Source organism: Apiospora phragmitis, assembly GCF_038363925.1.
Source record: "Apiospora phragmitis strain CBS 135458 chromosome Unknown utg000010l:1.0-9815664.0:1.0-9183399.0, whole genome shotgun sequence".
Lineage (NCBI taxonomy): Eukaryota > Fungi > Ascomycota > Sordariomycetes > Amphisphaeriales > Apiosporaceae > Apiospora > Apiospora phragmitis.
The window spans coordinates 5645182-5666784 of NW_027117409.1; the positions used below are offsets into that span (position 1 = coordinate 5645182).

The window sequence follows — 21603 nt, forward strand, 5'->3', positions numbered from 1 at the left end:
TTACATTGTCCATCTCTTTCTCCATCAAGGGGAGATAGGTTCCTGCAGAATATGCATACTCCCCCTAAGCCAACATGGACTAAGTGGTCCCGAGGCTCGGTCTGTACCCTATTCCCATGATATCAGAGGTCTGCCTATAATATTCTGTCCGGTATGCCGCTCCCATCTTGCGGCTATATATAACACTTCATGTGCCCCTCCATATCGGTCAGACACATTTCTATCCGAGACATCGATCAATCATCATTGTTTCCTCATGACTCCACCGTCGCCAACCGAACGCTTCAGTCAGCTTTCTATCGATAGCATGCCGCCCACAACCCGAAGCCGGAGCCGCATGCAAGCCTCCGACGACTCACCTGCCGTGTCTGAACATGAGTCGGATGACCTCGGCTACAATGATGATGGCTCTTTCACTTTCCCTTCCAGGCTGTCCTATTCTCTGGACGAACTGGACGAAGGCACGCAGGAATACATCGTCTCGATGATGGAAGATAACCCTCCCAAATGCCTCCTACAGAAATGTGTAGCACGAGAGGACTTCATTGTCTTCCAAGTTGCCGAACTTGTGCAGCACTCTGTTCGGGCCATTCAGCCCGGGAGCAACTGCAACTTCCTTCCTTGCGACTGCGATGAGCATGCCCGGACCCAACGTCCGTGTCGTCACATGCTCTGGCTGTTTGACCAGATCACGAACCAAATAGAACCAGCACGGGGAACCCCGCTCACCTTGACCATGAGAGGCTACCCGAGTGAACTTGGCAACATTTACGACAGGGTCAACGAGTTTCACCTCGATATACTGGATGAAGCTCTGCACTTGCAGGTGCCGGATATGGATACGGGCGACGACAATGGCATCAACCCACGTCGTGTTCAGGCCATAAAAGAGATGCTCGCCTCGCTCAACGCTGCCCCAGTCGAAGGCTACCGACCTGATCTCTTCACGAACCCGACCAGAGGCAAAAGGCTTATCAAACCCAAGGATCTGGAAGGCACCATCTTTCGCATGCTGCTCCCGAAACGACTCCTTCTTCCAATACTTCAAATCTTCTCTGAGATACGACGAGCTTCTCGAAAGCCCTCTGAAGAAACTGCAGTGGCGGATGGAGACAGCAATCGCCAAATTTGACGCTTTTAGACGGGCACCGGGTCAATCGCCTCACGGCAGGATCAAGGATGCTGAATGGTGTGCTCGCCACCTGTTGGGTGTCGATAGGCAGATCAAGTCAATCGTTATGAGCACAAACCACCCACTCAGCGAGGGGGAATCTCATGAAATCGTCAGTGTGCTGATGCACATGATCCAAGAGGTCATCAACCGCAACGATCGGGTTAGGGACAACCGGAATCTCTACTATGTCCTGCTCGGCGATAAAGACCACGATTTCATCACGGGTACCTTGACTGATATCATACCTTCCCATCTCTTTCCCTTCACTGCCGAGATCAGCCATGTTATCGACACACTAATCCAATTCGGTTACGGTGTACCCCTTTCATACCTGGGGAAACTGCGCAGACTCATTCCGCGCGCCCGGCAGGCAAGCACCAGTAGCCCTAGCGGCTCAAAGCGCTCTTCGGGAGGAGGACCAGACAGCAGAGCCAAGCGTATGAAGTAGGGGCTCTTGAGGGACGTGGCCGGCTTGCTGAACGGTCAACTTGATGATCAACACCTTGGAGAGCTGGCTCCTCACCAGGGGGGCTATGGTTCACTTCGACTGTCGATAATTTTTCGTCCTTGTTTTACTTCACCTCTACCCACCTCACTCCCACTTTCAACTGTTTCTTAATGCCTTTCTCGTCATTCCTTGGGAGTCTTCTGGAAGTCTTCCTTCTCCGTTTTATATCTCGTCTCGCTGTACACTCATCACATCAGAATCAAATGGGACACTGGCTGTTCCCATCCAAAACTACACAAAATCGAAATTCCCAAGACTGTACTAGGAACCAGGGCGGCTAGGGCAACCTACTCTCTATATAGAATGAATCATTCACATGCTTTTGTATACCAGTCCGAGGGTCGAAACCCACATCCATAGTCGTCTTCATCATCAGTGCTGCGCAACCATATCAAATCACCATCAGTGCTAGCCCAACATATCATCATCGTCATCGTCTGTGCTACGCGAACATATCACATCACATGGTAGAAAGCAACGACCTTTCTAACATTCCAAACTACAAAAATGCGCGCGACCTCGCCAGTCGCAGGTATATCCATCCAACCCCACGTTTGGTCTCATAACCAATCAATTTCTTGCACAATGCACAATAAAAGATGTGCCAAACCCAACCGGACACCTTGGGAGACCACTATCATCTGAGGTCAACTTTCCCTTCCCATAATCGATAACCATACACTCCACGCCACGCCACGCCACGCCATGCAATGCTAACGATATACATCATATATGGACGCACCCATCCCTCACCTAAACAAGGGAGAGGGATTACACAATATCCACCAGAAAGGTATTAAGCGGGTGTCCCATGAAACATGAGGACCTATAGAACACGCCACCCATCTGGAAGACAAACCAACATGAAAGGATATATAAGAAAAGAGCCATAACTTCATCAAAAGAAGAGGCAGCATATGAAAAGCAAAAGCAGTGTGTTTGCGCATATGTGCCCGCCACCTTTTTAGGCCGGTGGTGATATCGCCGGTTAATCCAATTGCTGGTGCGGCGCCGAGGCCGCCGCCTGGCCGCGCGCCTCGACGTTGGCGATGGCGCTCTGCAGCGCGCTCGTCAGGTCGATGTGAAACAGCGGGCGGTTGAGGCCGTGGATGGCGACGCGGCGGGGCGTGTGGGGCGACGAGCCTCTGCTGTGGCTGGCGCTGGCGCTGGCGCCCGGCTTGACCATGTTGTTGTTGTTTATCTTGTCGTTGTCATCCGAGGCGCTATCGTTGGACGGGCTGCTCGCTTGGCCGCGTTCGATCGCGTCGACGTCGTCGCCGGCGTGCTTGTGGGACCGCTTTCGGTGCAGCGCCGAGATCTCCTTCTCGTTCTCGGCGCGCTCGGCCTCGGCCGCGGCGGACGACTCGCCGCCGATCTCGGCGACGCTGAAGATGGGCTGCCAGCGGTGGTGCAGGCCGTCGGCGCGCTCGGTCGGGTAGCCGAAGCCCGCCGAGACGAGGGCGCGCTTGGTCCAGCGGTTGGTGATGCAGGCGATGTGCCAGTCGACCACCTCGGGTGTCGTGTACCGGTCCAGTTGGTTGCGTACGTCAATCAACTGTTGCACCGCCGTCACGTCCACGTTGTTCACCGAGCTGAAGTCTAGAATGACGGCCTTGAGCGTCGGGAGATCGAGGTTTTCGACGTGGCCCTTCTTGGGACCCGGGTCATTCCACCTGTGAAAGAGAGAATTGTCAGTATGAGGGGGAAATCTTCCAGGAATGAGGGGGGCTGTGATTTGACGCGACTTACGGTCTGTCTCCTGGGCGGGCGAAGTTGTCCAACTGGGTTCGTCTGGTGTTGGCAAATATATGCGCGGTGAGATGCTCCAGGGTGTGGCCGGCATTCGGGTAGTTGAAACCTTCTGAGAAGCGGTAGATGAACACGCCCGGGTGGGGACTGGCCACATCAACCTCGGGGTTGGTGCCATCTCTGTGGTCCACGGGGATGAAGACGTTTCGCGTAGGAGGGGACAGACTCTTGTCCTTGTCGGCCTGCTCAAAGGTACCGTAGTCTCCGACGACCTTGCTATCGTGGCCGATGATGTGATCACCGAGGACGGAGTGGACCTGCACCCGGCCGAGGAAACGGCCCTGCGTCCGCAAGACGCGGAAGAGGTATACGGCGAAGGCGAAGGCGATGGTGGTGTAGATGCCGGTCTCGATGGTGGTGAAGACTGTCACGATAACACCGGTGAAGAAGATGATGACTTCCCACGGCGACACGCGCCAGAACCGGTAGACAGTGTTGGGTGGCGTGATGAGATCGCCAACGGCGTGGACGATGACAGCCGATAGCGAGGCGGAGGGGATGTAGAAGAAGACGGCAGGAAGGGCATAGATGGCCAGCAAGACGACGCAGGCGGTAATGACACCGGCAAAAGGCGTGCGCACACCAGCTTTCGATTTGATGGCTGTGCGACTGAACGAGCCGGTGGCGGCGAATCCACCCAGGAAAGGACCAATGCAGTTTGTAACCCCGATAGCCACCATTTCCTGCGAAGGGTTGATCGTGTAGTTGTTGACTCTGCCAAACGATTTCGAGATGGCAATATGCTCGATGAGAAGTACGATAATGGCGGCCGGCAAGTCGGAGACGAATGACCCGATGATCTCGGCGTTCATTGTGGGCACTTTCGCGTGTTGGAAACCTAGCAGTCGTCATATTGGTCAGTTTCTCTGCAGCCAGTGACAGGAACGGCCCTGTGGACTGGACTTTCTTACCTCGCGGGACGGTGCCCAAGATCTTGAACTTGGGGTGGTCTCTGTGGTGCATGTTGACAAGCCAGCTGATCATGGTGTACAGCAAAATGACGAAGACGGTTCGTAGTGTCGATATGAAGAACCACATCTTTTGACGGGACGGGTCCTTCTTCGCTATAGTATTGCACGCGATGCGAATCCCGTACAGCATTGTCAGTGCCGTCAGTCCCATGGCCGCATCGAGTTTCGTACGTGGGAGGCCTTTCAGGGTGTTGATGATGACCATATAGGTGGCCTCCCTAGTCGAGAAGCCATCAATACCCATTATGGTGGGGATTTGGCCAGCTGCGATGTTGATAGCGGAACCCGTCATGAATGCTGCCAACGACACAAGGGGAATGATCTCCACGATCCAACCCCAGCGAATCAGGCCTATGAAAAGCACCACAGCCCCTGCGATGATGGCCAGAGCCTGTGCGATGACCCACGGTTCATCCTTATACTGAGGATATTTATCGATAGCGCTGAGCACGACGTTACCGGAGACCGTGGACATGACAGCAACGGGCTGTTGTGGGCTGTTAGTAAAGCGGCACAGGCGAGAAGTTCTTTAAGGGGGGTGCACTCACGCCAATCGTAATATCCTTGGACGTCGCAAAGAACCAGTAAATCAGGACGCCCATGAAGGATGAGTACAAGCCGAATTCGACGGGGAGTTGCGCAAGTTTGGCATAGGCCATTCCTGCGGAACAACAACAGCTCCGATTGTGATGCCTGTAGCCGAGTCAGTTTCTTTCGTTGTCCTGGATACCATGGAGTGAGTACGAACCTGCTACAAGATCGCCAAGGAACCATTGCACGTTATAGAAGGGAATCCAGGATAGGAATGGGAAGAGTGACTTGATGTATGCAACGACTTCATCACCCGTAGGCACAAGCTCGGATAGCCACTCTACAGAGGTAGGTTGTTCCTCGACGAAGGAGTCTGTCGTCTGGGTAGAGAATACTGACTCTCCCCTGGTGACATCGTCTCGTGCGCTCTCAGGTGCGTCGAGCTTGATGCCCAGGACCTTGGCCAGGCCGTGGCCTATAGCTGTGCTGGAAGGCATGGTGAAGGATCTGAGAGCCTATTGCACAGAAGTACAAGAAAGAAGCCCCTGGCTTCTGTCGAACGACTCGGGGATATGCCGCGTGTCTTATGGTGTTGCAACACGCGAGGCCCCAGCCTGGAGCTGAGATGGATCCTTGGAGTAACCGGCCAGGGTCGAAGTCGTGATGTCCCGATCTGGAATGAGATAACTAGATGACCCGGGTGTGTGGTCGATAGTGCCACGCGTGGCTTGTAGAAGGGGGCGACAAGGAAGCTTGGTGAGCTTGTATGTACCAGGACTGCTGGCCAGGCGCAAGGAGATGCAGCTGCGGCGTCCAAGGAACCACGCCAAGCTGAGCTGGGCTGAACCGAGCTGAGGTATCAGGATGGGATGATAGCGGTAGGCTTCGTTGCGTCTTCGGGCGCGGGGTCGCCCTGAGCCTCGATGGATGCCCAGGAGGCTTGAAGACGTGATGTGACCTGCTTGATGAGCACAGCAGTAGCGTGGAAGACGCAATAGCACGTGCTGGGTAGGTTGAGACGAGAGGTCGAGGCGGCTGGATGTCTCTGCTTTCGTCGTAGCAAGAAGCTCTAATAAGACGGCAGGGCAGAACTGTGACCGGGACTCCAATGGAATATACTTCCAAAGCGGAGAAAAGGGCGAGGATATATTGCGTAGACGTTTGAAGGTCTTTCTCCGAAAGGGAGACAGAGTTTCCGAAGCTCACTAGTAAGCTTCTTGTTATTAGTATTTTGACTGTTATGGCCTACTACTGGGGCGGCCGGGGAGAAGCTGAAGCTGATTGGTCCGTCAGAACTAAGATAGAGGATCGCCACGACTTTGACCAACTCAAAGATGGAGGCTCGACTCTTATGCTTAATCGGGATCCGGCCGGTTAGGGGAAAAGACTGAGACGAGGAGATGGTAAGACAGGACCCCTTGCTCTTACTGTTCAAGACGATATAGTTGAGGGGGAAATGTCGTCGAGGGGGACGTACGGGGTAGGGGGGATCACGACACCGCAGCGGCCTGCTCACTTTTCCAATTGTACATATACTGTTTGTAAGCTTGTGCAGTGCTATATCAGGTACCCCGTACCAAGAAAGGCAAGTTTCCACACTTCGGTCTTACCCACCCTTGCAGGATTGAATAATGGATAAAAATAATGGTTCGCTGGGCGTCAGAGTCTGCCATTGCGCAATCGCATCCCCCCATGTTAGTGGCCGTAGTAGTCCTAGTAGTCTTCTCCCAAGACCGTATTTCTCAGCAGCCGAGAAACCTGAGATTGAACGGGGGCATTGGGGGGGGGAGGGCGCGGCGACCTGCCCCATTAGAAACGACGTACACGGAAGACGTGTGATAGAGCCAACAGATACATAGTAATACTGTAGGTTAGGCCGGCCAACCTATCCAAAGCCCCAGCCTCAAGAAGAGGAAAGGTATCCGAGGGGAAGATGGATCCCCTTGCCTTTGGCTAGCAATGGGACGAGGAAACCCAACCAGATTCAATGAGATCAAGCCGTCGTCATGAATGGCGGTAACATCAATCATACTAATAAGTAGATGCCAGACATGTATTATTATGTTAGGGGAGATTCCTAACCGGCAACCCTGGATTTGGCTCCGAAGGTTCTCTACCTACCTGTCTTATTACCTACCTGCCACCTGCCCCATAAGTTCTATTTCCGAACCTTGGACGGACTGTGTCCTCTTTCTTTTCTGTCTTTTTTCTTCTCTCTTTTCTCCTTCGGAGCTCGCGTCCGCAGAGTGGACAGCATCGATGATCGTTTGCAGATTCTGCCTTGGATACAGGAAGACATTACATAGTCGATTCGGTACGTACACAGTCGCTTCCATGTTCCGGGGGCGATGGGGGCTCCTCTCGTACTGCTTCTTAGTTCCGCATCCGCCCTGCACTGGAGGCGGCAGGGCGGGTTCCCGTACTTGAGGTGGCACCTCAACGGGCGGGGTCACGGACCATCTCCTGATCCAAGCGTGATGTCGCAAGAAAAATGCAAATGATGCCATCGGGCTAATACATGGTACCAGTTCTGGTACGACCAGTATGATATGATACTATGCTCAGTCTACATATGCTGTAGTCTGCCCCTCTTGCACTATTTCCACAGCGCCTGTCGTGACGTACCTCTTAGACCGTCCCAAGTGGGTGGCTCGCCGAACACTCCGCTGCCCATGGATGCCCATGGAGTCATGAGCGTATGAGACTGGGAAGTAGTGGTTCGAAGTCACCAAACCCGTGCTGCCACTCTTGCATGTGCGGCCACATCAGGCCAGGTGTACTGGTACGTGCAACAGTTGGCTGCTTAGGGTGGTCTCCGGTATGAAGGCGACCTTGGAGAAGTACTGTACCTGTTTGATCCATTTGATTGATTGATAATAGATATCTCAGGAGTCCCCCCCAACAATCATGTCTTCGTCCAAAAAAAAAATCTCTATCAACCCCACTCGTCTAGCCCGGAACTAGATTAGTCAGGCGATCTCTAATACCAGATCTGCCAGGCACGGCAGCAGAGCCGTGAAAGGATTGCACTGGGCCATCTCGATTGCGCGTTGCGGGAATATACTCCGTATGCCGGAGCCATCGACCTTTGCAGCTCTCTTGACTACATTGGTCAATCACAGCGCTTCTGATTCGACAGAAGTCGGTCGTGGTTAATAACATACCCAAACCGGAATGAGCCAGGAACACGAGCCCAAGGCCGGAAGAAAGTGCCGCTGGGCCCTTCCCTTATGTTGACAAGCAGCAAGCAACGTCTATTAGAGTAAATCATGTCATTGGGATAACTACATAATCTCGACGGACTATTCTTCTTTCGCCAGGCTCGAGGGGGGGCCGGCAAGTCAAGTCAAGTAGGTAGTAGCTATCAATAGAAGTTGAGGCGAGCCACACGAAAAAGCGCGTCTTTTGGCAGGAGAAGAGAAGGAGAGGGACAGAAAGCAGAAACTGACGGCCCGTCGGTGTAAACACAACAAGTCCCTAACCTAGCCGGCCAACCAGGTTGCTAGCTTCCAGCCTCCCACTTTCACATACTGCGACTACTGCTGCGACTTACTACAGCGACACGACACGGCGGCAGAGAAAGTAACACGGTAGATCGAAAAGGCAACCAGCGACGACATGTCTTGAGACGATCAAGGCCACCTCCCCGCATTGGAATACTCATTCTAAGCTGCCCAAAGTCCCTACCCCGCCGCCTCGACTCCCAAGATGCCGAGTCCAACTCGAGATTCCATCCCGACCCTGGCGCCGCATCTCGTCACTGAGATCAGCGCCCCACCATCACCGCGCACACATCGTGCGCTGCGCAAGCTGCAGTCTGCGCACAACCTGGGCGCCGCCGCGCGCTCCACGGCGCAAATCTCGCAACCATCGCTCATTTCCCAGCAGCGCCTGCTTCACCAGGAGCGCAATGTCTCCCCCACGCGCAGACAGGCCTCCACCAGGTCTCCGCAAAGAAACCGTGCCAACAGCGATGCAGCTTCGCCAGGAAACCTCCAACCCGCCATCTCGCTCAATCGAAAACGTTCGGCCTTGAGCAGGACCTCGGCCGCCGCGGATGGCATGTCGCTGGAACGACTCATACGCGATGGTCCCCCGGATGGAGACGTTAGGGGCGCATTGGAGAGTACGCGACTGAAGGTGCTGGATCAGGGCATCAAGGCCGATACCGACGGTATGGTAAGACTATTCTGGCCCGACTTGTTTTTCAATGGAGGATTCATCACGTTATACTAAACAAACACAAAAAAACAGTCTTCGGTCCGCATCTATGTCTGGCTGATACTTCTCGACGCCCCGGTTATGGGAACGGATGAGTATCTGTCGCTCATCCACCGCGGCGCCTCGCCCGCCTACTCCAAGATTCGCAACGATACCTTCCGAACATTGACTACCGATCCCCTCTTCCGCCGGCGCGTCAGCGAAGCCAGCCTGATTCGGCTGCTGAACGCCATCGCCTGGAAGATGCACGACTCCCGAGAGGTGCGACGGCCCACTAGCAGCCGCCAATCCCTGCCGGCCGCCGACAGCCGCCCCGGAAGCCGCCCCGGCAGTTCCCGCACCGACATCTCCACGACGTCGGCCTCGTCGCCGGCGGCGGGGGGCGCACCAGCCGCTCGCGTGCCCTGACTCTGACCGACAGCTCCGAGACCAGCGTGGCCGAGTACTCGTCGGGTACCTACGTGCAGGGCATGAACGTGCTGGCGGCCCCGTTCCTGTACGCGGCGCGCAGCGAGGCCGAGGCCTTCGTGGCCTTCGACCGCCTGCTCACCAAGGAGTGCCCCGCCTACATCCGCGGCGCCATGGTCGGCGTGCACAAGGGCCTCGCGCTCGTCGACAAGGTTCTCGCCATCGTCGACGCCCGCTTGCACATCTATCTTGTCTCCAAGGGCCTGTCGGCCGAGATCTACGCCTTTCCCTCGGTTCTCACGCTGTGCGCTTGCACGCCCCCTCTTCCCGAGGTTTTGCGACTCTGGGATTTCCTGTTCGCGTACGGGCCGCACCTTAATATACTGTGCATCGTCGCTCAGCTCATCATGATGCGGAACGAGCTGCTTGGTTCTAACAAGTAAGTAGCTGACTACGATGGATTGTTGTTGCCTGTCGACGCACACGACTTGTCGCGTACAGGTTATTATGATTTGGAAAATGCTAAAAAAGCTAACGCGTGGTATGCACAGCCCCAATAAGCTCTTACGGTCGTTTCCCTCTTTGCACGCAGACCAGATCAAGCGGACCGCGTTGGCCATCGTCAAGATGATCCCCGACGACATCTACGCTGAGATTGTGACCCACGCTCTATGAAGAGAGTCTCCAAGCGCAAGCTTGTGAGGCCTATGACTGATAACGAAAACAGAAACGAGGGCTCCGAGAAGGAAGGCTCGGCTCGTGCGATTGCGAGGCAGGGATGAGGGGCAAACCTATGGTGGCGGTTTATAGTGTACGATATTGTGGTTTGCATTGCCCGCCGGTTCGCGTTCATGAGAGGGTGGTTATGGCCCAAGGAGGTTTAAAGGGAGGGGACGCGATGATCACTAAATGACATGACGAGATTTATGTATGTACCATGACTGATTGATGAAAAAGAGGGGTGGGCAGGAACAACTGGGTACATATCAAATTCTCGAGCCATGCGTCTCCCTTGATATTATAATACATGTATGGGTAGTCCTCAATACGGATTGCTTTTTTTGTTCGCTATTGGAATAAAGGGATAGGGAACACTATTGTTTTGGAGTGAGACCTTATATGACAGAGGCCTCTTCTACCACCCCTCGAGGGACGGACTATTCAGACATCGCTAGGATAGTATCAGCACACCGAATTCCATCTGGCCCTCCCTCTCTCAGGGATATGCGGTTGCCATTGAGGGAACACTGTACGTGGTGGAGTGCTTTTGAGGCATATATCAGCATCGTCATAAATAGTCATTCAGCAGTGCTCATTATAATGTATCTTGTGTATCATCTATCTCTATCCGCCCTATTTTTTCTATATGCTGGTCTTCTTGATGCATGTCATAGTCTTCTGAACCGCAAACTTTCTATCGCAAAACGACACCCCGTTCTAGTAGTTTCCGACCAAACAGCAAAACTCGCATTTACTAGTACCGTTTAATACTGTCAAGCCATTCCCCCCACGAGCCGCAATGCGTCTGTCGACTGTTTTCGTTATGCAATCCGCCAGCGGCCTGGTGTTTGCCATGGAGAAATATTCGCCGCTGCCCAATGTCACGCTTCATCAGAGACAGGTGACGAGCTGCGAAGAAACCTATGGTGCAGGTGCGCAGTTCTGTGGTGGAGACAGCAGCAGATTCTGCTTCCAACCAAACCTTGGCCAGGTCCGTCCATCATTGAGGGAGCGCACTTGAGGAAGAGCCCATAACTGACATAAGACATAGACTTGCTGCCCTGACAATGGATACTGCGACAAGGGCTTCTATTGTGCTCCGGTGGCCAACTACTGCTGTGCCGAGGTGAGATAGGGTTCTCAGCGTCCGCTTTATGACCGAGTTGCTGACTTAGCGATTACCACAGGGCGAAGATCTGGAGACCTGTGCTCGCAATGCTGGCTTCGTACTTCCAGCTTCGTTGGCATGCTCGACGACGGGATTTGCCAGCGCCAGTTCAGCCGGCCTTATAGCGGTAACCTCATTCCCGCCGCAATCTCCAACTGATGCCCCTCCAAACTTTGGCATTGTACCCGCGACGGGCGTAGCAACTGAGCAGACATTAGGCGACCAGTCGACGACGCTCCCGGACATGACTGGAGACAGCGGTAGTACAGCACCCACCAGTACATCAGTTGATGCTGGTAACTCCGATGTGCCAAGCGCCACCACCGTCTTGAACGCCACCGACGCTCCGTACGTCCAAGTATCGGCTGCGGGAGGGCATGAGAAGTTCGGATTCGGAACTTTGGCTATAGTGTGGGTATCCATGGCTTCGGTTGCTCTCAGTGGTGTTCGAATTGCAGCCTAAGAATGTCCGCGGGATCCGTGATAACGCAGTTGCGATACCATAATATGAGCCGATTGGATAATAGCGAATTAATGGATCTTTATCTGTACCCATAGTACCTGAGCCCAAGCAGCTCGCAGCCGATGGTAGATATTCGTGTTTTCCATCTTTTATTGTTTTCGTCAGTAAGCCGGACATCCTTCCTGGGCACGACGGAAGGCACCGGCGAAGAATTCTTGCATCGCGACGTAGTGGTACAGAATACCACCGAGCACGGCAACGTGCCACAGGTTGTGGGCGTTTCCAAAATAGTCGAAAGCCCCAGGACACCAGCGTTCTGGGACCTTGCTTGCGTAGATGCAAGCGCCAAGGACATAGACGCAAAGAGACTTGACCAAGTTGGAACCAGTATAGAACTCCCAGGCCCATTCTGGCCCTCTGGTGAGAATGATTTGGAATACCGGTAAAAAGCCAGTCGCACCAAGTCCAACAAAGAAACCGACGCGCAACCACGCCATGTCGGATCTGTTGAAGAAGGGGTGCCAGGGCATGGCAACACCTAAAATCCCAAGAGCGCCGGTAGCCACAATATATGTCCAGCGACTGATCGGTTCACAGTAAAAGGCCGTATACTCGGTTGTCATGATCGATGCGGCGATCAGTAGGCAATGCCTGTATAATCGACACATGCGAATCGTTCGAGTAATGTTTGGTCGGCAACGCAGTTCATGGTATGCCATATCGTACTGCAGACAAGACACTTGCAAGCCGCAAAAAAAGAAGAGCGCCGCGATGAAAACATCGGTATTGGAGCTGAGGGAGAAGTTGGGCGATGTTGGGTAGAAGTAAAAGGCTATAGCTAGGACCAAGATGAGGCCTAACGCATGAGTCCAGATGTTGACGCTCTCGTTGGAAAAGTTGAACACGGAGCGAACACATCCCAACTTGGTTTCGCTGAAGCGATATCCCTTCAGAATGTGGGGGTTGACTCTCCAGGGAACGGGGAGTTCTTCGTATTTCAGGAGACCATGCCTTGCGCGAGCAACGGCATGTTGCACATGTTCTTCGACGGATTCGGCGGCACGCTTTGCTCTTTCAATGCCTTCGTCCACCACGCCTCGGGCACGCTCGAGCCCCTCGTCGACAACACGACGCCCTTCGTCCATCAGACTGCCTGCGGCCCCGGCGGCGTTAGCCAGCCCCTTGTCCCGAAACTTCAGCGCGCGTGTTTCGTAATCGGTGAGCATGGTGTCCATCAGTTCGATGCCGACTTTGGCTTTTTCATTGACCGACTCCGCTGCTACCAATGCTTCGTGGTATCTGGCATCTAAAGTCTCGACCATCACTTGCAACCTCTTCCGGCCTGCGCCAATCACCTCTTCCGAGACCTGCGAGCATCTTGCGCGTACTGTCTGTAGAGTCGCATAGGCTCTGGATATGCCTCCGTCGAATGTGCCCTCTCCAAAACTCTCCAGATATTCTAAACGTCTTTCTAATTCCGATAGGAACAAGTCGACCTAGTCAAAATCAGCGTTGGGGCGCTCTTGTACTAAGCGGGTCCACAAACCTTGAGTAGCAGCCCCTCCTCGCCGTCCATGATGTGGTTGACTATGGATTTGCGCCTCGGGATGAAGAACGAATGCCGTCTACGTTGGCGCGGCGTAATTTCTCCAGAGGGAAGAGCGGAAGACGTAGCTTCGGTTGGGTCCTCAGAAGCGCCTAAAGCGAAGGGCGAGGTGCACGCCATGTCGGTGGGGGATGTGAGATGCAGATCGAGATGTACAGGAGATGGGGTGCAGCGGTCTTTCTTATGTACCGAAGAGCCAAGGCGGAACAACTGTCCGTCACTGACGCGGGCACACAAGCCTAATGAAGAGTGAGGATGCGGAGTTTGTACGTCAAGCGTTTGTGCCGTAGTGCCGTTAGCAGTTGGATTCGTGCCGGGGAATTTGTGCCGGTCAGTGGCGTCTTGTATGCAACGGTGACCTGGTGCGGCTACCGACGACCAATAGATGAGACTGATGAGCCGGAGTATTCTCGACTGCCAAGGGGTGCTGAGCTAGGTATTGTGATGTTGCAAAAGGATTGCAGGAGAGAGAGAAAAGGAAAAGATAAAAGCAATCATCGCCCTGATTCACATGCATAAGTAGGGCAAGGCAAATAATAACAAACCCAAGCACCACCTGCTGGGTAAGAGAGGGCCAATTGGTCGGCGGGGGCGAACTATCTCAGGCATCTTAGTGGGGTCTCGGAGGTGTCGGATTCATTCAAAGATTTGGTGGTTCAAACTCAACAAAATCAATGCGGTCAGCGCCATGTTCTTTTTGCTGCAGCAACGCCGAGTTCACAGATACCTGAGCTGCGGAATGGGCAACTTTGGAAGCATTCAGGTACATGTAGTTATTTCAAATATTGTCACTATGTACCTAGGGGTTGTCAGTTCGGACGTCGTAGAAGCCTCGAGCTAAGCTTCCACTTCGTTCGGAATAAGAAACAAGTCCAAAAGCCGGAGGGGCAAATGTCAGCTCTTCGCTGGCAGTGATGTCCAATGAGACCCACTGGCCCTTGACCCCAACTGCGCTTTTGGGAAGTACCCCGGTCTATCAATCAGCCAGGCAGGGCCAATCAGCTACCGGTTTCTCTCCCCACATGAAAAAGTGAAGCTTACCTAAGTCCCTACCTACAGTAAACCAACCGAATCACTCCGTGCGTCCAACGTTCAGCTTGACGCCAGCATCTGCATCGACACATTATTTTGGTGTTTGGGTTTCACCTGAGTGAAGAGGAAAGTCCGTCATCGCTTCCCAACTCGGACTGGATGTCGACTTCGATAGTGACCGCCTGAAGCTCAATCTCGCGGGAGTCTCAGCCAGGAACATCATACATTCAATCCGGGCACACGACCGTCACCGTCCCTTCTTCCTTGTTCGACTCTACACGAACAGAATCCCATCTTACAAACCACACACACTGGCGCCATGTCAACCGCCGATATGGTAACAGATCACAATTTGGTGTCGGTCCTAGACGCGTCGCGCGACGCGCGCCAGCAAGCACTCGCCCTAGTCGACCAAATCTCAACTATTGGACCACTCGAGAATGCCTCTGCCGCAGACCAGGCCGAAGTCTCGAGGCAACAGAAACTGCTTATCACCAACCTCGCCCGGCTTCGGGGTTTACACCGCTCTGCGCAATTTCGAGGCCGGCACGTCAAGCAAGAAACGGCCGGCGCGCGTCAGGAAGTCGATCGCCTGCATCTCCAGCTACAGAATTTATACTACGAACAGCGGCATTTGCAAGGGGAAATCGCGGCTTGCGAGTCGTATGAGTCAGTAGTTACCAAAGTCTCTACTCTAGTTCACCATTCGTCAAGTGCGACGTCAAGCGACAACCCACCACCTGGCAGAGTTGCCTATACCCTTGACGCTATACAGCTTACGCATGAGCTAATAATGTTGCACAATAGCCACACTTACCAGCAGTTACCACTGATACCTGTTGACGAGTTTCTCGCAGCTAAGCCGGAGCATGCGGACGATGACGAAAATGCTTTGATGATTGCCCGGATCGAGCATGAACGCATCGAGCGTGAGACTCTAGAGCAGAAGCGTATGGAGCTCCTGAAGCGGAAACAAAAGCTCATCGCCGACAACAAGAAGCGCAAGGATGATCTTGCCAACCTAGACAAGGAGCTTGAGAAGTTCATCGACGTGCGTGCCCAACAGATGACCACCAGCTTGGTGTGTACTTACACTTACAATATCTGCAGGCCGCGAAACCCATTCAGAAACTCTTCGAGAAGAACATCTCATCATGAGTACTTTGTTCTCACGAATCGTACGAACGAAAGCATTTGCCGGTACTCTGCGATTTACATAGTGCGGAGTCCATCGAGGAATCTTGGGCTAGAATATCCTCGTACAACCATAAGCTACCGCACTCACGATTGCGATAAGAATCATCTAAATGCTTGGCAGAACGCGAAATTGGACACTGGGTAGCAGAGCACGCTCTTGGCCCGAGTTTCGGGTGAAACTCGTTATCTTGTGCTACTATAGCACTCGAATACAAGAACCAGGGATCCCGCTGGAATCCACTTATAAGGGCAGGCACACCTCGCTTTGTGTTTGTATTGTGAGTATGCCTTTCTCCCCGGAGGGTGGAGGAGACGGCCTTTCCACGCTTCCCACCAACCAACTCGATCATAACTGAAGTGACCAAGGGGGTTTGTTGGTTGCAAGCTCAATGATTTCAGACTGAGGGTTTCGGAGATGGACGAGTACCGAAACGGCATTTTGGCCTTTGTCCGTCACATAGTGAGCATTTCTGGCCGGAGACAAGGCACCGGATCACTTGACATACAGCCAAGGATTGAGGATCCCGGGGGCTGCATGACTAACGATAATCGAACTCGACTGGACTCTCGCTAGAGTCTTGAATGGTCGGTGTGCATCCAGTGAGGGGCGATAAGATATTGGCAGCTGATGATCCGATAGTGATTAAGCAAGGGAATGGAAATACAGGAATGACATCAGGGCAGTAGTCACTCAAGTGGATGATGTCCTTGAGGCGATCCTTAATCCCACCAGCGTATCTGACGGCTGGCGCAAGGCATAGGGCAACGCCACATGTTCATCACGTGGACTGATCCGAGGTGGTCTTAGATCACTTTTATCCATTGATTTCGTCTCGTCTAGCAGCCAAGGACTCCATGCCGTAAGCCCTACTGAATCGATCTTATCAAGCGGTATCGAATGATCCAACCACGTGCTAAACAAAGCCTCTGAGGTTCGAGGAGCCTCTAGAATCGTCGTCGTACCTAACTCTAAACGGGAATAGGGCCTGTGGAGAGTCTTGAGACTGCATACTGCTCCCAACCACGACTATGACTCTGCGTAGACGCAACCGCTTGCCGGCACTTTGTCGCGATCAGGACCGGGGACGTGCAACGAGCAATGCGCAATCTCGGACGCAACGATTTTGTTTCATGCCAGAGAATTGCTAGAGATTCCAGACGAAGCACAACTCTTGAATTGGATACATAGCTCTTTGCCGGATTCGGGCAAGCCGTTAGAAAGACACTTACAAGTACATACTATAAGGTGGTGGTCCGGGCCCCAACACGACCGACCCTGGGATACGACTTTAGACTGGCCATGGCCGTCCGCCTCGCGCGCGCGCCGGGACGCATTGTCGGGAGGTAATGTCGAGCTGCGATTGAATCTCCGTAGTGTCGCTCTAGTCTTCTGATCTAGTCCAGCCTCGGGCGACGAGGAGAGGCCAGCCAGAGGACCTAGACACTTTCGGGGAAATGAAGGATTGTCGGCGTGTTACCGAAAAATACAATTAGCTCTGATGTTTTCTCTCTACCGTTTGATTAGACCCATCAAACTTGCAGCCGAGGGAATTTCTGGGCGAATCAGAGCGGGGGATTAAGCACGATGGCGGATCGAATTTGGGGAGATGAAATTAGCTTGCACAGCTCGTGGGCCGCGGGCATGCTGCAAACTGGGGTAACGAAGGGGTGGAATGTTTTCCTGTTATTTTATTTTCTTTGCCCTCTCACCTCTGCTGCCCTCTCGTTTGTCGGTCTCCCGATAGCGATAGGCAAGTGCAAATCTTAAAGACAATCTGAATGGTTTCGTCTGTGACCGCGCCGTCTCCCTTGCTTATTAACTTTTAGTACATATCACGCAAGGAAGCTTGGGTATTTCCCCTTCTCCTTTTCCTATGTTCCCCTGCCTGTTTGAATCTGGTAACGTTGGCTGCCTCTTTTTGGTCGTGTGACGTGACAGGAATCAAACTATACCCGCAGCGTCTCTGACACACTGAGACCATTGGCTATAGCGCACGCAACACTGCAGATCCTCCCTCCTTCAACATGAGTAGTGTCACTAAGTCAAGGCAGACTGGCAGACGCATTATTTTTGGACGAGGATAGAGTCGCAGAAATCCTTCAAGCCTTCCATATAGGCAGCCGTTTAGTAGAGTGGATACTTCTATTTTTTAGCCTTTTAGCTGTATGCAATGGAATACATACTACTGGGTCTCGCGACGTTGAGTCCTCTCGAATATACTCCGTAACATCGAAAGAGTTGGAGTGTCGCAAGGCAACCCCTAAAAATACCACATACCTTGCAAGGGTATCTCTCCACAGGGTTGGGCACTGCTCGCAACGAGGCTCTTTTCGTCCACGGCGTCTCTACCTCTATCCACTGTATTTGTATAGTCACAGATGCCACCCCTATGATAATGCAATTATCGGGTGGGATTGACCATTACGCGCGGACAGGCAACGAAGTTCGGGACCTCGCAGATACTGATGGGCACAACGCAGGTCTTGTGCTCCAGTAGGCCGCGTTATCGAATATATAGCTTCGCGCAAACCCGAGGTTCGAGATGTACGCCAGTGTCAAGTCCACGACTATTTGCCATACCAACTTGAGCTTCTGACGACAACACGAAGACGAAGCCCAACGACAGTCATCAGTGAGAGGGGATGATGACTGGTTCAAAACCCCAGGTGGCTAAGCACGCGCAAAGCCACCCCGAGAAGCTTGGCCGCTTGGCTTACGTCGGTCTGCTTGGACTTGTCGAGTTACATGCATGGGTGATGTCGAACTGCAGTAGCGAGATCCCAATCCCATTAAAAGGAGCAATACATACAGTGCATAGTCCCCACAGGGCCCTAGTGGGCTTTGGGTGGGTGTGCTGACAGGCAAGTCATGTACATAGTGCAAGCTGACCCTGTGGGAATTCCTATATACTGTATTAATTGTCCACTATGCGACACGGTGAAGGACGGCAGATCAATAGATATGTAGGTATCGGCTATAGTAAACATTTTGATCGCCAAGCAGACATACTACTATAGATTTATTAGTCATGCTAGCTTCCACTAGATGCTATCCAAAGATGCAGTTTCATGGGAGCTATAGAATCCCGTGATAAGCGTACTCAGTGACTCCGAGTACTCTGGCTTGGTGGTAATGCCGTGTGTGGAATAGGAACCTTAAGGACGGTGAACATTCCGCGCATTAGCTGCACCGCAATAGGAGGTATGCTTTGAGGAAGTCTCACGGCCGCCGCCGCGGAACGGAAACACAGTCGAGAGCTAAGATTCCTGGCTAAAACAACCGGCAGGCTTAAGCGTAGGTAGAAGATGAGATGAAGGGGACGGCATGCTTGCAGGATGGACGGATCCCTTTTCTTAATACCAAAACAGACCACAAGCCTGAAATCATGATGGTTTATTAATTCGAGAATAGGGCATACACACAGTAATGTTATGTACATAGGTACCCCCACTTGGCCCAAACGGCCTTATTACTGCTATTTTAATGTCCGCTTGCATTGCATGCAGTTTGAGAATATTGTATGTACATGACATGACAGTGAACTGTGGGCTGGCCTAGAATTGAGCAATGAAACATGCGGGCCAACCTGCACATGCGTGCATGCATTCTCACTCCATTGTCACAGCCAGACAGCCCTCCTTTTCACACCTTACAAGAAACGAGTAGAGGGAACACAGGAGGAGGAGCAGGAGCGGGCAGGCATTATCGCGCAGTCTGCCAGTACTAGCATCGCATCACCCGACGGCCCGCAGCCGACAGGCCCCCAAGCACACATGGATGAGACTACCGGAAGGATTCTCGCGTTGTAACAATGACGGCAGAACGCCGTCTGAGAACACCTGATAGGACCAGTACCGTGCACCAATATGGCAAGATGAACAGCAAACCGGGCGCCGAGGAGGAATAGACAAGTGTCAGAGTCTGGTCAGAGAATGTCGACGCGACAAATACGGTGTGGCTTTGGCATCATCTGGGGTGGCTGCCTCAGATGATCAGCATAGGCGATCACTAACCTTACTTACTACTGTTAGTGGTGCTGAGCCCCCTACCGGCTCGCTTCAAAATAGAAGTCGCTTGCATATATGGCTTGCTGTTAGGTGGCTCATCCCTCCCTACACGCGAGCTTGCAAGGGGCATAGCCCAAGGACACTTGTCTGTCTATCTTGCATCCTAAGCTGGGCCTACTTTACGGCTCTCGTCAGCAAAGAACAAGCTACAGCAAGCTACCTTACTAGCTAGCTCCTTTCCTTCAATGGCATTGCTCTGGTTGCCGCACTTCGCGTACGTAATTGAGGCTATACGATTCCTTTGAATGACCAGTCGGTGATGAGGTATGATCCCGCCTGCATACCACACAGCTGTACGGATATCGAGGCACCCTATCAGCTGTGGTTGGGGCCGACAACGTCATACCGGCGCGTCAGCATACCGTAACCGAGCTGCTAGCAAGCCAGTCAACCAGCAACGTCGCGGAATCTGTAACCGCGGGGGAGGGGGCCATGTATGAAGTTGGGTCTGGTATCATAGTATCAGTTCACCAGATGCAGCAGCACACACACAGCTGCCGCATTTTCTGCCAGGAAACGAGCTTTGGTCGCTCGACATGAGTTGCATGATTGGCTGTCGTCGCAAGGAGGGCTCGTTCAGTCAATCCATCCATCTGCAGTCGCCAAACGACCGACCGCGGATCCCGAAAACGACGAAACTTTATTGGGGAATGTTCTTGTAGTGGTATGATACCAGCTCCTGCTCCTGCGCCCGCGCCTGCGCCTGCTCCTGTTCTCGTTGCCGTAAACACTCTTCCTACGATTCCAGTCGGCTTGGCCCCAAACAAAAAGATGGGATAAGTCAGTCTGCAGCAGGCAGGCTAAGGTTGGTTTTAGGGGGACGTCAATGACTGACAGAAAACAAAACAGACTGGCAACTGGGCTCGTTCGCCCCCATGTTCCAGTTCAAACCTAGAACGCTGAAGTACTGAATGCTAGCATAAACATGCCTGATTGCTGCTGCATCCAGCGAGTGCCTGATGCTAATACAGTGTGTGCATACTGTAAAGTGCTATTTATTTAGTGTTTTAGTGAGATAGCACCCCCCTACCACCACCAAGCGGCTGTGGCACGCTAAAGAAATAAGCCAACACCACTCCTCAACATTCCAGTTCACTCAATGCCATCCGTAGCTGCAAGCAAGCAGCAGCAGCAGCGAGGCAACATATTACCTGTACTTGCCGACCGCATGGCTCTGAAAATGGCAGCAAAGCAGAAATAGTCCACTTCATCCTCCAGTCCATGAATCGTCTCCAGGGTGTCCCCTTTTCATCGCTTCCGTGCGGCTTCAATTACCAGTACGACAGACCGACCAACATAGCTACCCCTGGGCGCGTGAGCGGAAAAAAAAGGAAGGGAAAAAAAGGACCTGGTCTCCAGGTTGTTCTTGATTCCCGTAATAATTATCCCCTTTTGGGCACCCGTTCTTATCCTCTACATATTTCAATTTCCCTGTGCCCCCTGCTACGTTCCTAGCAGTGGAACCGGTAAGAACATTGATTGAAAGCAGAGTTACTCTCCACGACGGTACCTGCCAGTCAGCCCCCCCAATTTTAATTATTGGCCTACTTGCCTGCCTACCTACCGCGTGCTGCTACCTTGGCCAATACCCGCGACAGAGGAAAAGGAATTGAAGAATTAACTTCGATTCGCGTGTCAACCTGGAACTTCCAGATTTCCACATCCATCGGCCTATATCCAGAAAGGGAATACACCGCGATAGAACGAGAGAGAGAGAGAGAGAGAGA

At 52.9% G+C, this 21603-nt stretch overlaps 6 protein-coding genes across 6 annotated transcripts; 4 read left to right on the top strand and 2 right to left on the bottom strand.

Annotated features, from left to right (window-relative positions):
• Positions 1–256: 256 nt before the first annotated feature.
• PG994_011467 (uncharacterized protein) lies at positions 257–1622 on the top strand (the record flags this gene model as incomplete). The annotated part of the gene is made up of 2 exons (XM_066862876.1): positions 257–919; positions 996–1622. 2 exons carry the CDS (start codon positions 257–259, stop codon positions 1620–1622), a joined length of 1290 nt encoding a protein of 429 aa, XP_066711986.1.
• Positions 1623–2670: 1048 nt separating this feature from the next.
• On the bottom strand, positions 2671–5490 carry PG994_011468 (sulfate permease; the record flags this gene model as incomplete). The annotated part of the gene is made up of 5 exons (XM_066862877.1): positions 2671–3355; positions 3432–4329; positions 4403–4949; positions 5011–5123; positions 5211–5490. The coding sequence occupies 5 exons, from the start codon at positions 5488–5490 to the stop codon at positions 2671–2673; spliced, it is 2523 nt and encodes an 840-aa protein (XP_066711987.1).
• Positions 5491–8701: 3211 nt separating this feature from the next.
• On the top strand, positions 8702–10297 carry PG994_011469 (cell cycle arrest BUB2; the record flags this gene model as incomplete). The annotated part of the gene is made up of 4 exons (XM_066862878.1): positions 8702–9172; positions 9248–9475; positions 9547–10061; positions 10174–10297. 4 exons carry the CDS (start codon positions 8702–8704, stop codon positions 10295–10297), a joined length of 1338 nt encoding a protein of 445 aa, XP_066711988.1.
• Positions 10298–11141: 844 nt separating this feature from the next.
• Positions 11142–11973, top strand: PG994_011470 (uncharacterized protein; the record flags this gene model as incomplete). The annotated part of the gene is made up of 3 exons (XM_066862879.1): positions 11142–11333; positions 11394–11468; positions 11530–11973. The coding sequence occupies 3 exons, from the start codon at positions 11142–11144 to the stop codon at positions 11971–11973; spliced, it is 711 nt and encodes a 236-aa protein (XP_066711989.1).
• Positions 11974–12134: 161 nt separating this feature from the next.
• Positions 12135–13699, bottom strand: PG994_011471 (adipor-like receptor-like protein; the record flags this gene model as incomplete). Its single annotated transcript, XM_066862880.1, has 2 exons — positions 12135–13469; positions 13520–13699. 2 exons carry the CDS (start codon positions 13697–13699, stop codon positions 12135–12137), a joined length of 1515 nt encoding a protein of 504 aa, XP_066711990.1.
• A 1231-nt stretch (positions 13700–14930) lies between these two features.
• Positions 14931–15769, top strand: PG994_011472 (uncharacterized protein; the record flags this gene model as incomplete). Its single annotated transcript, XM_066862881.1, has 2 exons — positions 14931–15662; positions 15722–15769. 2 exons carry the CDS (start codon positions 14931–14933, stop codon positions 15767–15769), a joined length of 780 nt encoding a protein of 259 aa, XP_066711991.1.
• Between the last annotated feature and the right edge of the window lie 5834 nt (positions 15770–21603).